The 27,145-nt window shown below is 31.5% G+C and overlaps 1 protein-coding gene and 1 long non-coding RNA gene across 2 annotated transcripts in view; both read right to left on the bottom strand.

The window, feature by feature from the left end:
• Positions 1-6,645: 6,645 nt before the first annotated feature.
• LOC114328271 (protein gooseberry-like) overlaps positions 6,646-27,145 on the bottom strand; it is a 118,135-nt gene continuing 97,635 nt past the window's right edge. Inside the window, exons 5-7 of the mRNA XM_050647381.1 lie at positions 24,162-24,354; positions 18,682-19,050; positions 6,646-7,241 (exon numbers count right to left, since the gene is read on the bottom strand). Of these exons, the coding sequence (XP_050503338.1) occupies positions 6,967-7,241; positions 18,682-19,050; positions 24,162-24,354 (837 nt within the window). The 3' untranslated portion in view covers positions 6,646-6,966. The remainder of the gene's footprint in view (positions 7,242-18,681; positions 19,051-24,161; positions 24,355-27,145) is intronic.
• LOC114328278 (uncharacterized) lies at positions 22,163-24,103 on the bottom strand. Its single transcript, XR_003652144.2, has 3 exons — positions 23,612-24,103; positions 23,360-23,551; positions 22,163-23,297 (listed from the first exon to the last, which is right to left on the bottom strand). It is a non-coding gene; the product is annotated as an uncharacterized LOC114328278 (long non-coding RNA).

Genomic DNA, 27,145 nt, shown 5'->3' with positions numbered 1-27,145 from the left:
GATTTATTTTAATAACTTTATATAACAAATTTTGCTTATAATTTGTCCCTCTATCGACTTATGGTATTATTTTTAATAAAATAATTTTCACCCCCCGAGTAGGGGTGGCATCCACCCCCAGGGTAAAAGCGCAAGTTTGCACCATGTCACCTTTGTTCCTTGAGATATCCTCTAACCACTCACCAATTTTCATGAAAATCGATGGAGGTTCAACGAAATCGGAGGTGAAAACCTTCAGTGACTGCACTAAAATATTTTAGATATATTTACAATATTTACAAAAATATAATTTCCTACAATTATGATAAATAAATCTCTGTATTGGTGTAAAGCTACTAGTATAAGATCCTGCTGTAGAATCACTATACGTTTGTAATTTAGTTAATTAAGATGCATGTTGTTTATATCAAATTAAAGCTAATTGCCTCTAAAAAAAGGCTAAAAATTAGAGTTGTCAGCTGTTAAAAAGACGAGATATCAGAGATAAAGTGAAAGAATGCTAGCGAGCAACGCCACTGGTTTGACAAGGTTAACAATGTTTGATGGCGAATGCAAGTTGTTGAAGCAGTCATCTTGTCACTTTATGTCTGATACCTCGAGATTTTAACAGCTGGCAACCCTGTGGCAGCTGTTAAAATCGAAATATAAAAATGTTATTTTAATTAACTAATTTTTGAACGTATTGGTTCTGCAGGGGGATGTCGTACTATACGTATAAAAACTAAATTACGATAAAAGTACCTTAATATCACATTATTTAAGGCAACTTAGTTTTTATTACATGATTAGGGTATATTAGTTATGTACAATCATTCAGTCAAACGCAGTTCTTCCATGAAATTTTTAGAGAGACGGAATATGTGAATATTTGTTTGGCCACGATAGTTTTAAAATGCTTTAATTTTTTTTTCGAAGTATCTCATTTAAATAGGCCTGGACCGACAATTTTTGGAAAAAAAAATAGTAACAGGATGGACTCATTGTAAAAGGAGTAAAATATAACCAAAATTAAAGCAAAAATAATTTACGTGCGGTCTAAGGTCGGAAAATGGCAGGAGGTAAGTTTTTAAGGGTAAAAACGGTTTCTCAAGATTTTCAGCAAAACTTGTTGAATGAAAAAAAGGTTTTTGCGTTTTTTCGTTTTGTTTTTAATTTTATGAAAAAATTCGCCATAGTAATGTAAATTTCTTTTAACAACAACAACGAACAAAATGTGCACCCACATTTTTTGAAAAAGCAGATTAGAATTAGAAGATTAGGATGCTTTTTTGAATCAAAATAAGGGGAAAAATAAATATTTTGAATAATAAAAAAGTTAAAGCGAAAATCAACACAGTAAACTGACAGAATATGCTGAGATAAAGATATACATCAGACAGGGATGGGTCTCAGAGATAGCCTCTAATTTTTAGAGTAAATCGTATTTACTCTTCTAGAAGAGATATTTAAAGCAATTTTGGTGGTAATTGATAAGTACTGATAAATGCACAGCATAACTACAAGTTTATTTGGACACCAATATAAACGATCAATGGGACGTGAAATGAAACAGCCATTAGAGAAAATTATAACAGTCGAGGACAAAGAATAGTATTCTAAGTATAGTCTGACAAACTATCTAAGAGGGTCATTAATATTCAGCTGAGCATGGTGCAATTGTTCGAGATGTGAAAATCCATAAACAAGGGATATACCTGTTTTATAAAATGATCTCTTGTTTATATAATTTCACAACTGGGACAATGGCACCCCGCACAGCAGAAATATATAACAGGGTCATTAATATTCAGCTCAGCTCAGCTGGATCCTATTCTTCAAGGTGTGAAATTCTATGAACAAGGGATCTACGTATTTTATGGAATAATCTCTTGTTTATTTAAGTACACATTTTCATCAACAGAACCCCGCTGTGTTGAATATTAAGGACTCTCTTATTTTGCTTGCACAACTATATACAACGTCTCTTATTACATAATGTCAGTAATTATATGCTCGTTGGATAATAAACTAGTAAATACTTTTTATAGTAGAGAAAATCCAAAAAAATAGATGACAAAATTTACATTTTCCAAATCTGCCTGTTTTATTGACCAACCTACCGTTTTTGTTTAGGTACACTTCGCGTCAAAAAAAACTGGTACACTTTTTTTTCCCAATGTAAACCTGTGTTCAGACTGGACACAATGGCTCGTGAATCACGGCCTTGTTGCCAGCACAGATAATGGAATTGCACTAAATCTAAATACAAAAAATAACGTTTAAAATCATGGTGGTGAATCGTAAAGTAAAATTATAAACTGTTAAATTCCTGCTTCCCTAATCATTTTACAACAAAAGTCATGAGAAGCTATTTGTAGGTAAAAACAAAAACTAAAATTGTTCTAGGATTTAAACACATTCCAACATTTTGAAAAATACCTCCATTTGCCACAGTAGGCATGTGTGTAAAAGTTAGGCCCACGTTATTATTTACCTGATTGTTCGCACACTATATTGACTGAATAAAACATCTTTATAATTATTACTTTCTCCTCAACTGAGGCTATGTTATCAATTTTATTATTTTTTAAACAAGAAATGATAAAATAAAAATTTTGATAGTTCAAATTGTCAACATTTATAATAACTTCACTGTGACCGAACGCAACCGATACACATTATGGTAATGTGTGTGGCCTAACTTTGGCGTATTTCTGTGAAAATTTCTTATTATATTTCTCATGATTCGAAAAAAATGAATACATTTAATAAAACATATTAAACATTTTGACAGGCGACATTTTCCACCTATGTGCTTAATATTTCAGCAGTTTCGAATTTTATTGTAATACATAATATTTAAGTTCCACACTTGCTCACTGTAAAAGTTATTCATTTTGTATTAATTTCAAATTTTAATTTTTGCAGTGTGTTTTATTTATTAGTATCCCACAACTTTACGAGAAACGCTTTACATTTCTCGATTTTAAATTAAACATAATAATTTAATGTCATGTCTAGAGTTATTATCTGCCATTCATGTCATATCTGTCATAAATTATAATAGAACACGAATTAATTTATGGGTACTTAGGTAATTGAGATGATGGAACATTACAAAATTAATAAGAGAATTTTTTAGGATGCATGTTTAAATAAATGTGACTGACTAATCGAGAATGCTCGATATTGTTTTAATTTTTAGTAAACCTACTAAAAACTTGCGGTCTACCGCACAGCCCTGCTGTTACCTGGTTTGATATAATATTTTAGTTGAACTGGCAACGTCGCCTAGACATAAGAATGACATATGTGACAAGACCAATTTACACAACTAGAAAAACACGATTTTCGGTTATAAGACTTTTACCAGTTTTTTTTGACGCGAAGTGTACCTACTATAGGGCTTTTCATCGATTGTCATGTGTTTCGAGCTTCTGTCATATGTTGAATAATCTGTGTATAATATTAATATACACGGATTATACGACATTTGACAGAAGCTCGAAACAAATGACTGTGAATGAAAAGCCCTATTTTCTGCTAATAACGCAGAACAAATATATAAATCACTTGACTGTGTAAATATACAAAAATTTATAAGTTCAAAGTTTTTTAACTCAGATACGTACAGGGTGAGTCATGAGGAACTGTACATACTCCTATCTCGTATAGAGGCCCCTATGGGGAATAACAAATGACCATTAAAAAGTGTCTGCTCCCATTGTTTAATAATATACAGGGCGAGTTTCGCATTTTGACAAAAATTTATATTCGTCATAATTTTTGAACGGTCAGATCGATGTGTCTCTTATTTTGGTCAATCGTTACACTATTACCACCTAATTAACTGATTTATTCAAACTAGAAAAAATCAGGTCCGGCTTTAAAAAATTAGTTCGTTTGGGTCTTAGAAAAAATTTCACCCTGTATACGCTTTTTGAAAACTCTAATATTAATTTTACAAATTAGACAAATAGGCAATTAAAATGACATATTTATTTTTTCCCCAAACGATTACTTAATTTTTTATAAAAAATCAAATTTGACTATGAATTAAAAATTTGGTAAAGTGAACCATAGATTTAAAAAAAATTAACTTTTATTACAAAAATTAATTTTTTTAAACAATTATTTGATTTATGTTACCACCCAATCAAGTGATTTATTCAAACTAAAAAAATCAGGTCCGGCTTTAAAAAATTAGTTCGTTTGGGTCTTAGAAAAAATTTCACCCTGTATACGCTTTTTGAAAACTCTAATATTAATTTTACAAATTAGATAAATAGGCAATTAAAATGACATATTTATTTTTTCCCCACACGATTACTTAATTTTTTATAAAAAATCAAATTTGACTATGAATTAAAAATTTGGTAAAGTGAACCATAGATTTAAAAAAAAATAACTTTTATTACAAAAATTAATTTTTGAAACAAATATTTGATTTATGTTACCACCCAATCAAGTGATTTATTCAAACTAAAAAAAAATCAGGTCCGGCTTTAAAAAATTAGTTCGTTTGGGTCTTAGGAAAAAATTTCACCCTGTATACGCTTTTTGAAAACTCTAATATTAATTTTACAAATTAGACAAATAGGCAATTAAAATGACATATTTATTTTTTCCCCACACGATTTCTTAATTTTTTATAAAAAATCAAAGGACATCGCACACATCTTATGGAAAATATAATGTCACTCAAATTCAATAAAATTTATACGATTAGATTCGTTTTAATATAACGATCAATTCTTATCATTGCGCCAACTCTTAATTATGATTAATTACGGCGCAAATTGCAATTAAAGTTTATCGAAATCACATTTTTGGAGTCCATAAAATGTTAGTTTACAATCATTATTGCTCTGAGTGCTATTCATAACAGCTTAAATCCCGCTGGGCCTAAGCGGATTAGTGAAACTAATCCGCTGATTTATGGAGTACCGAAAATCTGGGTATTTTAAAATATTTTTTCTCTCTCTAACTTATGTACCTTCCCATTTGATTTCAGATTTATTTATATCAATTTCTGCTCTTATTTTTGAAAATAGAGAGTTGGCGCAATGATAAGATTTGATCGTTAATTTAAAACGAATCTATTGGTATAAATTTTATTGAATTTGAGTGACATTATATTTTCCATAAGATGTGTGCGATGTCCTTTGACTATGAATTAAAAATTTGGTAAAGTGAACCACAGATTAAAAAAAAATTAACTTTTATTACAAAAATTAATTTTTTTAAACAAATATTTGATTTATTTTACCACCCAATCAAGTGATTTATTCAAACTAAAAAAAATCAGGTCCGGCTTTAAAAAATTAGTTCGTTTGGGTCTTAGAAAAAATTTCACCCTGTATACGCTTTTTGAAAACTCTAATATGAATTTTACAAATTAGACAAATAGGCAATTAAAATGGCATATTTATTTTTTCCCCACACAATTTCTTAATTTTTTATTAAAAAGTCAAATTTGTCAAAATCGCAATTTTACCATAAAAATAAAAAAAAGTAAACAACGTTTTTCTTAAAATTAAAATTTTCACCATTTTTTTTTTCTATAACACGTCTAGATCTAAAACTCCCCATAACACTTCTCTTTGGAATCTATAGTTTAACATAGACGTGATCAAATAAATAAGTTTTAAATTTTTTCACTTAATTTTTGCGATTTAACTTTGCAATTCACGAATCTGCACCTTTTATTTTTTAAAATTCATAACTTTTACGAGAAGAAGACTGAAAGTCTACAACAATTGTCATAGTCTTCACAATGGTAAGAGATATGTGCTGTAAAAATTTCAGAAAAAAAAATTTAAAATGGGACGTCGTAGCGAGTTAAACCGTGATTTCATCTTTTTTTTTCAGTTTTAGGTTAAAATTCCGATTTTGACAAATTTGATTTTTTAATAAAAAATTAAGTAATCGTGTGGGGAAAAAATAAATATGCCATTTTAATTGCCTATTTGTAACATAAATAAATATTTGTTAAAAAAAATTAATTTTTGTAATAAAAGTAAATTTTTTTAAATCTATGGTTCACTTTACCAAACTTTTAATTATTATTCATAGTCAAATTTGATTTTTTTATAAAAAATTAAGTAATCATATGGGGAAAAAATAAATATGCCATTTTAATTGCCTATTTCTCCAATTTGTAAAATTCATATTAGAGTTTTCAGAAAGCGTATACAGGGTGAAATTTTTTCTAAGACCCAAACGAACAAATTTTTTAAAGCCGGATTTAAATAAATATGCCATTTTAATTGCCTATTTCTCCAATTTGTAAAATTCATATTAGAGTTTTCAGAAAGCGTATACAGGGTGAAATTTTTTCTAAGACCCAAACGAACAAATTTTTTAAAGCCGGACCTGATTTTTTTCTAGTTTGAATAAATCAGTTGAATGGGTGGTAACATAAATCAAATATTTGTTAAAAAAAATTAATATTTGTAATAAAAGTTAATTTTTTTAAATCTATGGTTTACTTTACAAAAACTTTTAATTCATAGTCAAATTTGATTATTTTATAAAAAATTAAGTAATCGTGTGGGGAAAAAATAAATATGCCATTTTAATTGCCTATTTTGTCTTATTTGTAAAATTCATATTACGAGTTTTCAAAAAGTGTATACAGGGTGAAATTTTTTCTAAGACCCAAACGAACTAATTTTTTAAAGCCGGACCTGATTTTTTCTAGTTTGAATAAATCAGTTGATTAGGTGGTAATAGTGTAACGATTGACCAAAATAAGAGACACATCGATCTGACCGTTCAAAAATTATGACGAATATAAATTTCTGTCAAAATGCGAAACTCGCCTCGTATATTATTAAACAAGGGGAGCAGACACTTTTTAATGGTCTTTTGTTATTCCCCATAGGAGCCTCTATACGAGGTAGGAGTATGTACAGTTTCTCATGACTCACCCTGTATATACAAATGACAGTTTCTAATACCGAATACACTCTTGTTCACTTTTCTCTAATACCATCCATAAAACGGTTGATGACCGAAGGTTTTTGGAGCCTGATGGTGGTGATAACTGTGAATACCGTGCTGCATGGTGCTCTGACTAAAACTACCCAGACCTTGGGGTAGTGGCTGGCTTAATTGCCCCAAACTGGTCGATATTGCTTGGTTGGGAAGCGACGGGCTCAAGTTCCGTATTTGGTGTGGAGATGACATGTGCCATTGGGAAGATATGTGGTGGTCCGAGGTGGATTCTGCGCAAGGGGTATCATTGCTGTTACTGTTTGCTGAAAAAGAAAAATATGTTTAAGTATTGTTACGCTACTGGTTCCATATCCTAATAGTAAAGCGATCTATCTTCTAGATTCTAGAACAAACGAGTAAAAGTACGTGTTCCCTGCTAAACCTGTCTAGATTCCACGCTGCTCAAGCCTTTAACCGCCTGACGTCACGAGGGGTCTTCGCCGGAATTCAAGAAAAACGGGACAATATAGATACGCAATAATTTAAATCGTAGAGTTAGTCTAAATAATAAACTCATGCTGCTAAGTCTGATATAAATACTGTATCGTCTATCCATAAATAACTGTACTTATAAGTATTATAAATTAAATATATAGTTGCATTCTAGTTTTTTTAGATATTACATACACATTCGTCTACAATCTACCCCATTAACCCGTGTAGCCAGAGTAGTGGAATGTAGGCAAAATCTCTAAAAAATAAACAGATTCACAGATATCGCTTTTAACAGATTCACGGAAGTTATCTCTGGTGGGTAGGAATTTTGTTTCGCGATTCCATACTAAAGCAACGTATCGACGATAAAGCCTTAATGATCATTTCAAACCTCTACCAAGAACAAAAGGCAAAAATCAGATTAAAAAGCGAAACATCTGGAAAAATCAATATCGAGAAGGAAGTAAGACAGGGATATGTCCTATCACCTTTGCTGTTAAACGTTTAAGAAAGCTTTGGAAGGCACCTCTGATAGTATAATTATGAATATACAATGTATAAATAACCTGCGATACGCTGATGACACGGTCATTCTGGTAGATAATGCTGAAGCACTGCAGCGCCTAATGGATCGAGTAACGACAGCCTGTAGAGAATTTGGAATGAAATTGAATACAACGAAGACAAAAAGGATGGTCATCAGAAAGTACTAAAAGAGAAGGGTGAAGGTCAATGTCAATGGAACAGATCTGGAAAGAGTAACAAGAATAACCTACCTTGGATTGGAAGTAAGCTTGATGAAACTTGGGACTACTCACTAAGATACAACACGTCTGGAAAGGAACGTAGAATGTTTTACAAAATGCAAAAAGTTCTATACAACCGCCAGCCGGAGATCTCATTGAGAACTAGAATACTTAAGTGCTAAGTTTTCTCCACTTTGCTCGATGGTGTTGAAGCCTGGACAATGACAGCAGCAACTCAAAAAATAATCCAAGCAATCGAACGCGGGTGCTACCGTAAAATGCTGAGAATATCCTACATGAGCCATATGACAAAAGCGGAAGTCTTGCGGATGATGAACAATGAAAGAGAGCTTATGCTTGTAACAAACGGAAAACACAATATTTTGGTCACATCGTAAGAAATCGAAAGTATGAACTGCTGCAACTTATAATTGAAGGCAAACTCAATAGCAAAATGGAACCAGGAAGAAGACGCAACTATTGGCTTAAAAACCTACGACAATGGACGAATATGACCTCCATAGAACTATTCAGGGGGACTGCAAATAAGATTAAACGGGCAAATGCAATGGTCAACGTCCTTAAGGATAAGCCACCGCAAGAAGAAGATAGATATACTAATGGTCTTCTCAGTATAAAGTTCTAATATTATTTAATCCAGTGTACTTCTTTTTCTTACATTATAAAAATACTATAACCGAAAGTGTTCTATAGACACAAATAAATTTGTTAGTGAAGTGAAAGTGTAATAGAATTGTTGCAATCTTGCAATAACAATTGTAAAAATAACAAAATACCACTTTTAATTATATTGTATGTTTTGGTCTGATGGTTTTCGTTCTCGCATCGATGGATAGACCTTTTTTTGTCAGCTGCTGGCCATTGATGACGGACGTAACGCAGACATTGTATAATGTTTTTGTTTAAGTTTTTACATTTATTTTTTGGGAAATCCCCTGCTTCATTGAGTGCCGTTGTCCTACTATTGGATCATTTGGTGTTGGCCTAAATTATGTTATCTAACCAATATTTAAACGAGATAACTTGAAAATGTAGTTTTTGTAGTTTAAATAAAGCCCTTACAAAAAAAATATCAAAATTACTTGGGAAGATTAACAAAACAATAATGATTGACTATGTAATCAAAGGGCATATAATAACTGCAATAAGAGTAGGTAAAGGGGGTTAATGATGATTGTGTAGGGTGTAGGTATAAGATGAAAAAGAAGAATTCCCCTAAAAGTTGAAAATCGATGCAAAAATATTGTAATATGTGACTTTAATTCAAAAACAAGACATTAGTAGGAATAATTTGATAGTTAGATAGGATAGAAATAAGCGTATTTTAGCAGTTTTATACATAGGTATCTATGTCGCTATGGCCAGTTTCTCTGTTATTTTTCATCCTTTTTGCGCATTTCTTATTTCGTTTTTAGATATAGATATTTGCAACTTGTGATTTTGTGCTTCTTATTTCGTAAGTTGGAGGAATGTACAGATATCGGTTTTGATTATATCTTTATCCTTTCATGCGCATTCACTGGAAATTTTCTTCAAGTTTTTCATGCCTTCCTTGCTTTTGAGCTTTCCATTAAGCCATCATACATCTTTTCATTTATGCCAAAATTGTTTTTTTCTGATTTGTCAGTCACTTTTGCTATGTTTTTTTCTTGGATTTGGTTTTCTATCTTCGTTGTCCACAAATTGAATTTTTTGTTTTTAAATATAATTCATTTGATCATTTTCCTTTCCATTGGCTTCTTCTGCTACCAGAGGTATTTGGGTTTTGTTAGATTGTAATAAATGTGGGGTTAATAAAAAAAATATTTTATATCGTTTCCAAGGATTTGTTGATCCTTGCATATCTTTTGTTTTTGATGCTAGTCCCAATTTATAAAGAAAAGAGTTCAACTCGCCGCTTGATTTTATGTTTTTAACCTCATTATATTTTAGTTTTATTAGACTTTTGTGTTACACAATAATCATTATGTTATGTTGATTCAATAATAACTGAACTAAACACTAAACCTCACCTTTTTTCATTATGAAAATACCAAAGTTTAGATTCTGGCGAAGGATCAAATTTTTTTATACTGAAGCTGGTGAATTCACCATTATTTAGATAACAAATTGTTTTTGATTTTTTTTTTTAGTTAAAAGCATGTTAGTTAATTGTGTGCAATTTATTCGCGTCCACTCCTCGTATTTTGGCAATTTAATCACAGCCACTATTTCTTAGAAGAAAAACCATTTAGTCCATTCACTCACACTCAGGGTAAGATATTGCAAAACCTCCAAATTTTAAACAGCCGCTTGGATTGACATGAAATCTGGCACAGACATAGAGAACATGTCAAAGGACATGTCAAATGAGGACATGTCAAAGAAAAGAAGTGATATTGTGCCGATGTGCGATTGTGCCCTGAGTTTCCACCCCTTCTCGTGGGTGAAAAAATATACGTTAAAAATAAACGTCCGGAATTGGGTAAACTGACTAATTTTAAGCAACTTTTGTTCTATAGAATTTTGTCACCTAGTCAATACTTTTCGAGTTATTTGCGAGTATATGGACCGGTTGTTCGACGCTAATCAACATTGATCACTATCAAATATTTAATTACTGTCACAACTGTCAATGTCAACTTTGGTTGGGTTGCTGAAAACATAGTTAATTATAATTATGAGATTAGTTACAGTTAGTCAATTAACATAACAATTATTAACATAATTGATTAACTAATTTCATAATTGTCATCAATAATTATGTTTTCGGCAACCCAACCAAAGTTGACATTGACAGTTGTGACAGTAATTAAGTATTTGATAGTGATCAATGTTGATTAGCGTTCGAACAACCGGCCCTAAGAGGTAACACAGACGGGGCGGCGTACGTCGACTGAACCCCCGCTGAGATGTCGATAGCGACGCATCCCTTACTATATTTTGATGCTGTGACACACACCAGACGCTCTTAACATTTTCTATGCAGCGACTTTCTATCGACATATCCTGGGACCCATCCACCGCCAATCGGTTTTATGACTTCGACGGCATATCATAAATGAGTGTAGGTATCGTGGTGCATCACAGACGATTGAGCGGTTCTTTGGCGTTTCTTGTTGTGGGTGTTGCCAAATCTTGTTTAATGATGGAAATTACAGACTCGAACCATATTTTTACTTGAATTCTTTACTCCCATATCAAATTATTTTTATATGGGACTCATCGTATTTTTATTTTTTTTATCTTATAGCTTAAAGAGCGACTTAATTAGGTAAATTTTTATCAGGAAAAAAAGTAATCTACTAAATAAATTATTTTTCAAGCTCTTTGAAACTAATTTCACAAACAGTCAAAGAGAATTATCAAATCTGTAACCGTTGACCAGTTTGACTTGACTTGAGTTATTTGTCAGAAGGATCGACTTTAATAAAAATAAAATTATTGACTCCATAAAAATAAAGATAATAAACGCAGTTATTTTACCTTATTTATTATGCTCTACAGGCCTTTTATTTACAATTTTACATAATACAGTTTATACTACTAACTTATTATATACTTTTATTTGATGTATATTATGTAAACATTGCTGAACTATGATTCTCCTATTTTTCGCCTTCTCTTTCCAGTGTATACTTTCCATTGATACTATTATATTCCTGAAACTTTCTTGCAGTCTTTTTCTTGGTCTACCTCGTCCTTTAGTCCCTAACTGGTCTTCTTAGCAGTACCATCTTTGACATTTTTTCCTTATCCATCCCCTCGACATGACCTGCCCACCTGATTCTTGATGACTTTGTGTATCTTATTATACTTGGTCCCTTGTAAAGCATACTTAATTCTTGATTGGTGCTTCTATGCCAGCCGTCTTCTGTATCTGTATTCTTTCTTCTTTCCCTTGAAAATAGCTCTAACTACGTTCCGTTCTCAACTCTCTATCATTTCTTCTTTTGTTTTATTTAGCACCCATGTCTCACATCCGTAGGTGACTGTTGCTCTTATTACGGTTTTGTATATTCTGGTTTTCGTCTTTCTCGATACGTACTTTGACTTTATTTTGAATAATTTTTTTTAATATTAATTTGTGAAACATCACTATTTCCCAATTAATGGGTTGACAGCCTCTTAGCGTTATAAACAAACCTATGTGATATGCTTTCCCTCATAACCATAACGGTGTTATTTCTTGAACATTACTCTTTATACTTACTAATAACTCCTGAAAAGATTTTTTAGACATTCTTGTAAAATTAAAAAACTTCTCTGGGCCTTTATTATATTAATTTCATTATATAATGTGTAAAAAATCCCTTATACTTTCGTCCCTTTATAATAGGATGTATCCAATATCTGCGTTTCTTTTTTTCTTTAATCTAAGATAAAATAAACTTGTATTTATTACAAAAGACAAATCGTTATAACTTTCAGACATCGTGTCGTACAGCAGCCAACACGCGACTAAATTTGGCAACAACGAAATACAAATACTTTAAATCGCAGCATAGCTGCCGCTGTTACACCGCGCCATGTGTTTTACGCTGCCTCGACGTCGAATCGACGTGCGCCGCCTGGTGTGTCCTTGTCCTAAATCTAATGTAGGTATGTTCATTTTTTAATAAAAAACACGTTTTTAGACGGTTTTTCGCAAATAACCCAAAAAGTAAGTACTTTATAGAAAAGGAAAAGAATATTCTTAGCAAAAAAATATCTAATTTATAAAAAAGTGAAAAAACGGTGTATCTACCTATGTAAACGGTAAGTATCTACCGTGAAACGGTGTATCTATCTATCTATCACTATATGTGAAGTCTGTAGACCCAGAAAAAGCAGAAGTGTAATTAATGAAAAGTAGGTTCTTATTCGTCAAATTACTCATTACAACTTTTTTAAAGTTTTTAAAAGAGCTTTATTTTTGTTTTTTAAAAAAGTTTCTAATATCAAAAGTAAGTTACGCTCAAAATAATGTTGGTCCCTTTTATTTTCTGGTAAAAAAAATCGTGAAAATCGCCGCCTAAAGCATCTCAAATAAAATAAATCGTTACTGCTTCACAAGTTACTTTACTTATGTATTGTTTTAGTCCAGAAAGCCACGGCGCATCCGCTAGGAAAAATATTCTAATTCGGATTTTTTGCCCAATCTTACTCAAAAAGGACTCCTTTTAACAAATTTGCATGTTGCCAGGACCAAAAGGTGGTCAAAAATTTTTTAAACGTTTTTTTTTTGTTTTTTTCCTAAAATTATTTTTTTTTGCATGGAAGAAAGTTTTTTTAGGTTTTTTGGATCGTTCCAAACAGAAAATGTCTTTAGTGACTTTTCTCTAAAAATGAAAGTTTTTGACAAATAAGCGATTAAAAATTGAAAAATTGCGAAATCGGCCATTTTTAACCCTCAAAAACTATGTGAAAAACTGAAAATTTGAATGTTGCCAAGGTAGGTAGATATTCTTTAAACATCGATTGATGAAATCCCGAAGAGTTTTTTGCAATACAATATTCACAAGTCCTTTGTTTTTTAATTGCTAATCAAGCGTGCGCAACACTATTTTCCACTGACAGTATGGTGCAAATGAAGGGAATAAATTTGTTATTTCGTAAACCGGCGACTTTAAGAAAAAATCCCGAAACAGGTCGATTTTTATTTTTAAGTTATGATATTGTGGAATATATGGTATACTAGTGACGTCATCCATCTGGACGTGATGACGTAATCGATGATTTTTTTAAATGAGAATAGGGGTCGTGTGCTAGGTAATTTGAAAGGTTCTTCAATTCTCTATTCAGTAATATAAACATTTACATAATTATTTATACAGGGTGTCCGAAAAAATTTTATTAAATTAAATTATTTGACAAAAAAAGGAGTAGAAGGACACCCTGTATAAATAATTATGTAAATGTTTACATTACTGAATAGAAAATTAAGAACCTTTCAAATGAGCTAGCACACGACCCCTATTCTCATTTAAAAAAATCATTGATTACGTCATCACGTCCAGATGGATAACGTCACTAGTATACCATATATGCCACAATATCACAACTTAAAAATAAAAATCGACCTGTTTCGGGATTTTTCCTTAAAGTCGCCGGTTTACGAAATAACGAATTTAGTCCTTTCATTTGCACCATACTGTCGGTGGAAAATAGTGTCGCTCACGCTTGATTAGCAATTAAAAACAAAGGACTTTTGAATATTGTATTGCAAAAAACTCTTCGGGATTTCATCAATCGATGTTTAAAGAATATCTACCTACCTTGACAACATTCAAATTTTCAGTTTTTCACATAGTTTTTGAGGGTTAAAAATGGACGATTTCGCAATTTTTCAATTTTTAATCGCTTATATGTCAAAAACTATCATTTTTAGAGAAAAGTCACCAAAGACCTTTTCTGTTTGGAATGATTCAAAAAACCTAAAAAAACTTTTTTCCATGCAAAAAAAATAATTTTAGGAAAAAAACAAAAAAAAAAACGTTTAAAAAATTTTTGACCACCTTTTGGTCCTGGCAACATGCAAATTTGTTAAAAGGAGTCCTTTTTGAGTAAGATTGTGCAAAAAATCCGAATTAGAATATTTTTCCTAGCGGATGCGCAGTGGCTTTCTGGACTATTTATATGATCTGTAAGTTTCATCGGTTCAAAGTGTTTATTTTTGAAAAGGCTGTAATTAAAAGAGTTTGAACGAGTCACTAATCACGCGTGTATGCAAAATTTTGAACAGCCATAAATCTTAACTAATTTTTGCAAAAAAATCCAAAATCAGGAAAGCTATATTTTTTTACTCTTTGAGATTTTTGGTATCACTAATAATTTTTAAGTTATTTTCGAAAAAAAGGAATTTTTTTCTCAAAATAAAAAAAAATTACAAAACCAAATTTTTTCAAAAATAAGCACTTTGAACCGATGAAACTTACACAATACATAACTAAAGTAACTTGTGAAGCGGTAATGATTAATTTCATTTGGGATGCTAATAAGAGATGATTTTTACAAATTTTTTTACAAAAAAAAAGGTGACCAACTTTATTTTGAGCGTAACTTACTTTTGATGCTAGAAAATAAAAAAAGAATGTGTGTGTACTTTGTACGCACGTAAGAAGTTATACTTCTATTATATGATTTAAACGAAATTAATATACTTTTTATTTATATTTTATTTAAATATTAAACTAATTTATACTTACTACTTCTCAAACAGTTTTATTAAAACAGTGCCAAAAATTAAAATAATAAAAGAATAAAACACACACAAACACATTAAAAATGCCACAAATGATTTCTGAACATTAATTGTCGGAAATTTTTTTAACTAAATACGTATTTTCTGAAAATAAAATTATATAATAAATATACTTACAATCATAAAATGTATAAAAAAAATAAAAAAATAAAAGTTTTTATTGGGATGCGAACCAGCTATCAGCGCGGTTGGTATATTGGGGTTCATTCGCCTTAAACGCTTCGCCACGGAGGCAATGTGTCATTATGTGCGAAGATCGATTTACTAAACGGATTAAGCCTTTTGACATTTTTGAATTAAATTAAATTATTTTGATTTTGAATTGAAATGATTTAGAATTGAAAAAATACAACAAAACATAGAGTAAGAAAACAATATATTAGGTGAATATTGATAGAAATTTTGATGGTAATCAAATTATGTAAATAAAAGTATTACATACTATGTATTTTGGTAGGTTCAAATAGGTAGGTAGATACATTTACAATTATTACGTACCTGTTGCTTTTAAAAACTATTTAAATGTCACTACAATTATAAACTTTTTTGTTTCTGTCCTCACAACAATAAAACTAATATATTATACATTTGTTTACCTTCATATTGAACAATTATTTATTATTGACAGATCATTTCAACACCCAATCAGAGCCCGTATAACGACTAATACCATACGGTCGGTGTGCGCATGCGCGCAGATCAATATAAATTCACCCTCAATCTCAATCGCACCTAAAGAAGTATAACTTCAAAAAAAGCAAAAAGAAAGGTTTTTTTAAATACTTTAAAAACGTTGTGATTTGTTTTTGCCGAAAAGTGCTTCATTTTTTGGTTATTTCACGTTGAACTATTCGATTTGGAATTTGACGAATAATAACCTATTTTTCATTAGCTACAACTCTAGATACTTATACTAGGTCTACAGATTTCATACACCATTTTCCACTTTTTTTTTGCGAAAAATCGTTTAAAAACCAGGTTTGTTTGTTGTAAAATGTAACTCGCAAATTACCTACTCGGAAAGTAGGGATTTACTGAAAAAACTCTAAAAGAAAAGTTGCTTAGAATTAGCCAGTTTATCCACTTTCAGACTTATTTTGAACGTATGTTTTTTCACCCTCTAGAAGGGGTGAAAGTCACCCCAGTTTGGGTAAACTTTACCCAGGGTAAAATCGCACATCGGCACAATATCATTTATTTTTTTTGTTTTTGACATGTTATTTACAAGGGGCTCGATAGCTTGGTTAGTAGAGCATTGGACTAGAGATCGAGAGGTCCCGAGTTCCAATCCCGGATGAATCATATTTTTTTAATTGTTGATTGTTTTGTTAAAAATTTTTTGAAAGTGGTAGGTAAGGAAGGTACTTTAATACTTAAATAAAAAATAAAATACAACTAACCTGTTAAGTATATTATTTATTTTGTTGAAATTATATAATAGGAGTATAACTTCTTACATGCGTACAAAGTACACACACATTTTTTTTTTTTATAAAAAAAAAATCTTGAAAATCTCCCCCTATTGAGCACCTCAAATGAAACTAATCATTACTGCTTTACAAATTACTTAACTTTTTTTTATATGACCTGTAAGTTTTTCCGGTTCAAAGTGCTTATTTTTGAAAGGGTTCTAGTTGAAAGGGCTTGAACGAGTCACTAATTACGAGTGTAGGCAAATTTTTGGTCTTACAGAAAAACAAAATTAAACCAAAATATTTATAAAAGCAAAACCTACATTTCTTTACTGTTTGAGATTTTGCGCATCACTAATACTTTTTAAGTTATTTTGAAAAAAGGGCATTTTTCCTAAATAAAAAAAATGTTTACTACAAAACCAAATTTCAAAAATAAGAACTTTGAACCGGTCAAATTTACAGATCATATAAACAAAACATAATATAAAGTAAATGGTAAAGCGTCAACATAATTTTATTTGGGGTGCTAAAAATAGGGGAGATTTTCATGATTTTTTTACCAAAAAAAGGGGTTAACTTTATTTTCAAAACATAAAAATTAAGCTTTTTAAACATTTAAGAAAAGCTTTAATGAGTTTTCCCCGAAAAGTTCTTCATTTTTTGGTTATTTCAATTGAACGAATAAGGACAAGTTTTCATGAGCTACATTTTTGCTAAAAATATAATTTTTCGATAATATTTAATGCGATAAAATACTTATTTTTTGAGTAATTTGCGAAAAACCGCCTGAAAACCGCCTGTTTTTTTTCGTTGATAAATAAGCAATTTCACTCGCAAATATTTCGAAAAGTAATGACTTAGATAAAAAATTCTATACAACAAAAATTGCTTATAATTAGTCAACTGATCCATTTCCGGACTTATTTTAAACGTATGTTTTTCACCCCCGAGAAGGGGTGACTTTCACCCCCAATTAAAAGCAATGCAAACGGCAGAAGTCCAACTTTAAGTGGAGGGTAAGTAGAACATAAATCCAAATTGTCAAAGAAATTCTTCGTGACGCTAATAATTACACTCCAAAACATGCACTGTTTATGACACCTTACATTTTTCATCTTTATTGGTATAGAATAAATTAGAACAAAAATTAATAAACGATTACATTATTACATTAGTATTATTCTATGATATGAACAATTTTCTTCGTGCATTACTATCAGCGAATATATCTACAATTTTATTAATACCTACATATCTATATTTCATTTTCAATACAACACTGCTAAACGTTGCGTATGTAGGGTAAAATAATATAACAATAACATATTTTTACATATATTAGACGACAAGATGGGGCCCTTGACATATTGCCCCCCCCCCGCAACCTTCATGCTGCGGGGGCCTCTGTTACGCCTCTGCCGCACTCCAGGTAGAGTAAGAGAGTAAGAGCAAAGGCCCCTAAAGTTTTTCGTTGTTTTCTATTGAAAAAATTATTGTTAAAAGATAATAAGGATATCTGAGATCAACAACGTTGAGAAAACCTGTCAAAGATATGAGCAAATATGCACCTTTGAACGAATTGCCAAACTAAAATAGAACAATGGGCAAGAGTGAATCTGAATGTTGGACGATAATGTAATAGCGTTCTAAAATTACTAAAAGCAGCATAAGAAGATCAACTAAATGGTGAGAAGATGATTTGAAAAGGGCGAGAACAGGCAGCTAGAACAGACATGGTGACTTTTTGCAACACTAGACGTAGCTGGATGGATGATGGTGATGTGTATTGTCAAGAGAAATTAAATAGTAGTTCATTTAGTATACAATTTACCATGAAACTTAATTTAAAAGAAAACTAACTTACCACTAGTTGGTCCTAGCATAGTAACAATTCCAGTAGCAGAGGCACTCATATTGCTATAGCTTTGTCCAATAGAAGGGCTTGTTGAATGATGAATGGTATTGTCGTTTCCATCCTTGTAATCTCCCATTTCAGTCTGTTGAGGCAAGGATTGGAGAGTGTTGGTGGCCATGCTAGGAGAAGTGCTTGGTTGAACATTAGACGATAGACTAATGGGAGGAGTCAGCCCTTGGGATATCGGCATCAGATTTGACGATGAGTAGATCGGATGGGTGTATGGGTTGTGGGGAATTGAATGCTCCCATTTGACGTCTGACATAGGCAAATTGGGGGACGCGGAGTGTCCTGTATGATTAGGATACAGATCAGTCACTGAAATAATAGATTTACATTAGTTCTGGAAATCTTTAATATACAAGGTGTCCATAAACTTTCCTGACAAACGAAGATCAAAGATTCCTCAGATGATTTTAAGACAATTTAACCCAATTCGCCTAGTCCGAAAATGCTTCCTAAGGGAAACGAAAACTGGTACGCCTATTTATCATCCAGATATAAATCGATTCCATTGATTGCAAGTTTCTAGTATTGTACTATTGGTCATAGGCGTCCGTTTTGGCTAAGGCAGGAATTATTTTATCGCATAACTTTTTTGTTTTTAACTTTTAAGCATTTTTCATACTGGATTATTGAATTGTGAGGTATTCTAGTACTAAAAGGTACTCTTGCTTTAAGTCGGTAGGATGTACCGTTTTCTAGAAAAATCGATTTAAAAATGTTTCGTGTTTTAGAGTTTAAAAATTAAAAAAAAAACGGTATATTTTACCTACTTAAGCAAGAGTAACTTTTAGTACTAGAGTACCTCATAATTTAATAATTCAGTGTCAAAAATACCTAAAAATTAAAGACAAAAGTGTTATGTGATAAAATAACCGTTGCCCTATCCAAAACGGACGCCTATGACCGGTACTAGAAATTTGCAATAGATTAAATCGATTTATCTTTGGAAGATAAATAGACGTGTCAGTTTTCGTTTTTCTAAATAGAAGCGTTCTGGAAGTATCTAAAAAAACTGATTACAAGACGCCATCTTTAAAGACCTCTAGCTCCCTTAGGAAGCATTTTCGGACTAGGTGAATTGGATTAAATTGTCTTAAAATTATTTGTGAAATCTTTAGCCCCGTATTTATAGTCAGTACTCAAGACTGATCTCGAGACCGGTCTCAGCCAAGACGATCTTACGGCAACGTCGAGCTCAAGACCACGTTCTGTTTTATAAACGAGTCACGAGTCTTCGGCTGATCTCGGCCAAGATTGATCTCGAGGCTGGAAAATTATGGATTTTAAGCAATTTTGACATAGAACACCAACTAAAAACTGTCAATCGTCAAGTTAAATATCTTTGAAATGTTTTTATATTTATTTTGTTTTTTGAAAATGGATTATTAAAATGTTTTCAGTTAAATAAAGTTTATTTTATTAGTGGATAGTTTACATTTTTATTTTTTCTAAATCTTACATGCTATTTGTTCAAAGGTTAATGACCTCTCATTTCTTTCCATTATGAGGTAAAGGATTTCTTTTCTTTGTGGTAAAGGATTGCATATTAAAGGAAAGTATAAATATATTCTTTGATATTACCCCAGTATATAACAGAATACTGTGATATTACTTTATTCTTCGTTGGAGATATCCTTTATTTCTTCTGAGAGAAAGCAAATAAAACTATGGTACTTCCTAGTATTAACCTGCCTTTTTATTAATGGTGTAAGCTTTCTTGTATGTTTATATTCTTCATCTGACTTAAAACAAAGAAGAAACCATGACAGGTGGAACTTATATAAAATGCAATTACTATTTTCATGGGAATAAGCTGCAATTTAAGTTTGAAATTAAATTTATTTAATGTTTAAATTCTTAAAGACAGGTCACATGCTATAAATTTTGTGACGGATATTATTGAGTTAAAGTTGATTTTATGTAATCGAATTAACTATATTTTAATAAAATCGTCCCAGGAACGCAACTCATAAATATTGGCTATATTGCTTTAAAGTCATCTACTCCAAAATGTATAAATATATGTCTGAATTGTCAATATGAATGAGTCAGATAAAATTAAATTATTAGAAGAATTTTTATCAAGCAACAACAATATTGATATAAAATATTAACAATCTTACCCAAATAACAGCACAAAAGTAAATATAGCCTATCCATTTCTACTGGACATTAACGCTCCTCCTCCAATTCTACACTTCTATATCATCCAAATCTCCTTACTGCTTCTAACAACTCTTTTCATGGTCTTTCTCTTTTTTTTTCCTCCAAAAATAATCTGTTACATGTCACTCTTACATTCAAGTAATGTTGACCTAGCCACCTGACTTTCCATATCTATTATTTTTTGCCAGTCCTAACTCAGAACTGCCAGCCCCTACCAGTACTATGTCTATTTTCATTTCATCTTTCTTATTAATTGTTTCAAGTGCCACAAGCATACAATGCCACTTAAATAACTGCTTCATAATACATTTTTGCATTATAGTTGTCCTACATACGTTTTTGACTTCAATCATATACCATCGATCTGCTTACTAGCTTACTCTTAGTAGTATCTTTTCTATTTCTTTTTCTTCTTCCCATTTATCAATTATTGCCACTCCTAAATACTTGAATTGGTTGATATTTTCAATTTTGTATGCCTTTGTTCCTGTTTTTAGTGTGAAAAATTTATTCTACTTCATCTCTCCATACATTTCAATACACTTAATATTTTATTTTTGTTTCATTTATAGACATGCAATTTTCTTGCTTCACCTCTCAAGTTTCTAAACAACTTCAGCTTTTTTTCTTGTTAAGAGGACTATGTCATCTGCATAAATAATGGTATACAGTGATGAGCGTGCTATTAACTGGCAAAATGACACAAAAGATGGAAACATATAGTACGTTGTGAAATAAAAGGAGATGAAACTAGTAGAGGTGTACAATTATCAACCTACAAATTTACATTACATTACATAATTTCCCACCTTTAGACCTCTGCGACAGTTGTCATACTCCTCCCACACATCTAAAGGTGACAAACTATGTCATGTAAATTTATAGGTTTCTATAGATAATTTTACATCTCTTTTTATTTCACAACATATGTTTTCCATTTTTTGCGCTATTTTGCTGGTTATTAGAGTGCTGTTTACACGCCTGTACCTCGGAGGTAATCTACACTATGTCGACATGGTGTTTTTTTATTAGTTGGATTATACACATTGGTTATATATTATCATTAAAATATAGTCATATTGTCTTTTAACTAATTATGGGATACATCAGATTTTTATTAACATCCTAAGTGCTCTAAACTTTGTTGCAAACAAACGCTAAACACAGTTGCTCGAAATGACATAGTGTAGTTTACCTCTGAGGTCCAGATGTGTAATTAATTTTATATTTGGTAAGGAAAGGTTTGTCAAATAAATACTTATTTAAGAAGAGGGAAACTCATACTCATTTATTTTAAAATAAAATATAAAAAATACATATTAAGAAATAAAATAAAAAATAATATATCTAACATAATACAGATTCAATAATGTATTCTCAGAATAAATAAACAAATTCCAGTTGAACAAGAGAAAGACAGAAGGTATATTTATATTCCAAAAATATATGGTGAAAGTACAATAGTAGAGTAGCAGTAGACAGGTAGGTAAAATAAATGATGATAAATTGATAAAGCACTGGAAACAACGATAAAGCACTAGAATCAGGCTAAATAGCATCTAAAATATGAAGACCAGAGAAGATATAATTTTGAACTATACAGGGCATACCATGATTCATATACATTCATCAAAATAGGACCACGTTCTAAGAGGAAAGATGGAAGCATATGAAATATAATTTTGAACTATACAGGGCATACCACGATCCATATACATTCATCAAAATAGGACCACGTTCTAAGAGGAAGGATAGAAGCATATGAAATATAATTTTGAACTATACAGGGCATACCACGATCCATATGCATTCATCAAAATAGGACCACGTTCTAAGAGGAAGGATGGAAGCATATGAAATACTTTCCAAAATAAACACACAAATGTCAGCTGGACATATAACGAGAGAAAGACTATAGATTAGATATAAGGAACAAACAGAATAAGACATTGATATTTTAAAAATAAAAAATTGCAAGAACAAATCCTGAAATAGATTGGAATGGAGCTGTATTCCTCAAGAGACCAAAACTCAAACAAAAAGGGCTGTCGAACAATGATCATGATATTTTGAGAAATAATAGACAAAAAAATCAAACACAATAAGAGTAGGTATTCAATAATGTATTCTCATGCAAAATATTGTTGAAAAAAATGTCACCAAAAATTTAGAAATTGTTCCACATCATTAACATGTCTATTTACCACCAGATCATTATTTACCTAGATTGTAAGGTACTGCTGTAGCACATATTATTGCAAGACATGTATATAATTTGGTTTGTAGACCTTGTTGAAGACAAGGAAACTCTTTTCCAGGTTCCAAATAGCTTTTCTACATTTCTTGTTCTCACATGAGTACTATGGTAAAAATCTTATTTTCTTGATCATTACCTAAAAAGATATTTATGTCTATTAAATAACCTACTATTTATTTAGCAATTATCAATAAATACCTGGGTGTAATACTGGGGTAAGTAGATAGTGTCTGCATGCATACCCACTACTGTCATCTATTCCTATTAATAATCCTGGAATTTCACTTCTTTCCATTTCACAATTTCACTCTTAATGCTCTTAGATCAAATATTGAATGACTTGATAACCTTGTTGTTGAACAATAATACACATAATTTCTCTTCTAGTACCTACAAATTCATTTACATAAGAGCCTGAATAACATAATATATTGTATGTCTTTACAGTACCTGTACATTTTTGGAAAGCGGGGTCCTCATAAAAACTGGTTATATTCCTATAAGTAGCATAAAACCTTTATTGTTTAAGTTAATGCGCTGATTCGCTGATGAACTTCAATATTGTAATACTCCATTGTATTTTAGATTATATTTTTATCTTGAATATATCGCTTTTGTATACTTCCCGGGCGATTTTCTTCTCCAATATTATCAATAAACTCTAAAAATGCTTTTACTTCTTCATACATTTTTGTTGTAATTAGAAAAACAAAAAATATATGTTGGAACTGAATTTAAAATATTCAAAATTCAAACAATAACAAACAAAGTTAGGTTAGAATCGCGGTCTTGAGGAAGGTCGATCGATGACTTGAGATTCGCCTGTCATTTTACACTTCCCAAGACAACGTCGTGTCTCGAGATCGGTTTATAAAACACAAAGTTGGTTCAAGGTCGGTCTTGAGCATCGACGCTGTCTTGAGACTCGACTATAAATACGGGCCTTAGTCTTCGTTTGTCAGGAGAGTTTTCGGACACCCTGTGTATGTATAGTACTTACTTTGACTAGTACCTGAAGCAGTAGTTCCTGAGCTTGGGAAAGTACTATCACCCAAACCTTGTCCCAAAGACGAGGCGTATGGAGTAGTGGGAGCACTATATGGTCCTCCTACTACACCTAAAGGTGCATACGAGGACGATGATGTGGATGACAGTTGTTTTCTTAATCTGGCTCTTCTGTTACTGAACCATACCTACATTAAGAAGGAAAAATATGTTATACTTCATTCTATGTTTAAAATACCAAATGAAAAATAAAACTAGGGTATATACTAGATTTAGGGGCGGCCAAACTGTGGCTCGCGAGCCGCATGCGGCTCTTTGAAGGATCATTTGTGGCTCTCAATAAATATGCCTGAATTACTTTTAATTTTTGTATTTCAAAATATCTTAAATTAGACAAGGAGACCCCTTATCATTGTTGCTATTCAATTGGGCCTTAAAATATGTAATAAGTAAAAAAATATCATCTGAGCTGACAGGGATATTTGCGAATCTAGGATTCAAAACTAGAGAGAGGTGTTTTCACAACTTGAGGACGAAACAGGTAGTCTGGGCCTTCGAATAAATGAAGAGAGGATGAAATACATGCTATAAAAAAGTAGTAACCAAAAATCCAATACCAAGAGTTAGGCACAACATAACTATTAATGACCACAACTTCGAAGCAGTAAAAGAGTTTAAATATCTAAGGGCGATAATCACATATGACAACCACATATAAAAAGAGGTCTCAGCAAGGATAGCTGCGTGGAATAAAGCATTAAATTCCCTGTCATCTATATTAAGATCTAAGCTTCTAAAAATACAATCTAAATTAAGACTGTACATGCCAATTATTCGACAAGTTGTTATATGTGGAAGTTAAACATGGATTTAACATGGAAGTTAAACATCAGCGGGAAATAAATAAGCTGCTCGTATTTGAAACGAAAGTTCTTAGAATGATATTTGGCCGTCAAAGAGATGAATTGACAGGAGAGTGGAGAAGGCGCAGCAAAGCAGAATTGGTGACTGTGTATGGCGTATGGTACTGAAAACATCGTCGAACATATAAAAGTTAAGATAAGATGGGCAGGTCATGTGGTAAGATAAGGTGAAAACAGAGTGTTAAAGGCAGTGTTTCTTGAGAGACCGTAGAAGATCAGTAGGTCGTCCTGGAAACAGATGGAAAAGATAATGTGACAGGAAAAATTAAATACATATCTTTTTTTACACTTTTTAAATAATTGTTTAATTGTGGCTCGCGAAAAATTTAAAATTTTGAAAAATTTCTCGGAATATCAAGGAGCTTGGCCACCCCTGTACTAGATCATGCTTTTACGGCCTTTCTAAACTTCATAAAGAAAATAGGCCTGGATCCCGCGTACCAAAAAATATTCGTAAAAATATTCGATAAAATAACAAGCTGAAAATTTGTTAACAGCTTAACGGGTTCTAGTCGGACAAACTTTGATGTACGGAAACACTGGAACAGGGGGAAATTTTAATTGTACAACAGGTTACAGATTTCAAACGTCGGACTACGAAAACGTTCCGTGTATTATGTCGGACAGAACTTCCAATTTATTTGTTACCCTTTCATTAAACTGTCCTACAAAAATCAGACTGCTATACCACCAATACAATAATTCCTGTCATTTGACATACTCTACGTGTCGGACTTATTAAAATGCCCAACATATTTGTCGGACAAACATTTTTTCATACATTATAATTAGACCAGGACTAATCTGTAAAAAAAAACGTGTATTTTTGGATGTGAAAGGTGACATTCGGATTTTTGCAGATAAAGTTAGGTGACACCTTCAGTAATACCTATCTAATAATTGACTTATGCTCCTTCTCAAATATGCCCGGAACATTAATAAAAACAATTAAAATATTTAAAAATTTCGAAAAACTACGGTTTTTTTCTGCTTTCTTTGCAACTTTAAAACAGTTCGTTTTGGAACAAAGTCGTACAGAAATAAAATAAAGATAATTGAATTTTGTATGATATACGACTGGTCAAAAATGTCTTAAGGTATTACCTTTTCTGCAATATTGCAATAAATACAAAATAAGGGGGCAAAATACGCCTGTTGTTATTCAATGTTTCTTAACCACTTTGGTGGCACTTAGAACCTTAGTAATTCGCTTAGAAAATTCTTATAACTTACTTAAATGGTCTACCAAATTTCATTAAAATCGACGTAATAGATTTTGCATAATAAATTTGCAATGTAAATGTTTTTAAAAAAGTTCAAATATTTAAAAATCTTTCTGAACAAAAGTAGACCATTTAGAAGTTGGCTAATTTTTTACATAAGTATAAAGAGGTGCTCTACCTATCTAATACACTTTACAGAAATAAAATCAGATTATTTAAGGGGCCTCAGCAATGTTTTAAAATTATAAACAATTTTTTGGCTTATAAACAAATAGCTTTGTTTAATAATAAAAAAATTAATTTTTAGCACTGCAAATAATTAAAACCGGTATAATTTGACTTAAACTTTTCTCGTTCAAAAATTGCAATTTTTCGATTTTTTGAATGTTCCACCGCGTTTATCTTGAAAACTATGCATCCTACGAAAAAACTTATTAGAACATTTTTTGCTTAGAATTACCCAATAAATACAAAAAAATGTTTTATTTTGCGAAAAATCAATGTTATGCAATTCCTCAAGTTCTTTGTTTATAACAATCTTATCGACATCCGGATCAACTGTTACCCAAAAAATTCGTGTTCTACGGGTCAAAATACATAAAAAAACTTGGGTACGTCCATCTAAATAAAGGAGTCCGTAGCACCCCCTCCTGGACACAGCACTAATCTGTTTAAAAGCCAAAAAATTGTTTATAATTTTAAAACATTGCTGAGGCTGCTTAAATAATCCGATTTCAATTCTGTAAAAGCTCATTAGATAGGTGGAGTGCTTCTTTATATGTAAAAAAATTGACAAATCTTTGTATGTTCTAGTTTTTGTTGTGCAAGATTTT

This window comes from Diabrotica virgifera, chromosome 3, assembly GCF_917563875.1.
Source record: "Diabrotica virgifera virgifera chromosome 3, PGI_DIABVI_V3a".
Taxonomy (NCBI): domain Eukaryota; kingdom Metazoa; phylum Arthropoda; class Insecta; order Coleoptera; family Chrysomelidae; genus Diabrotica; species Diabrotica virgifera.
This window is presented reverse-complemented; position numbering and strand designations above follow the sequence as displayed.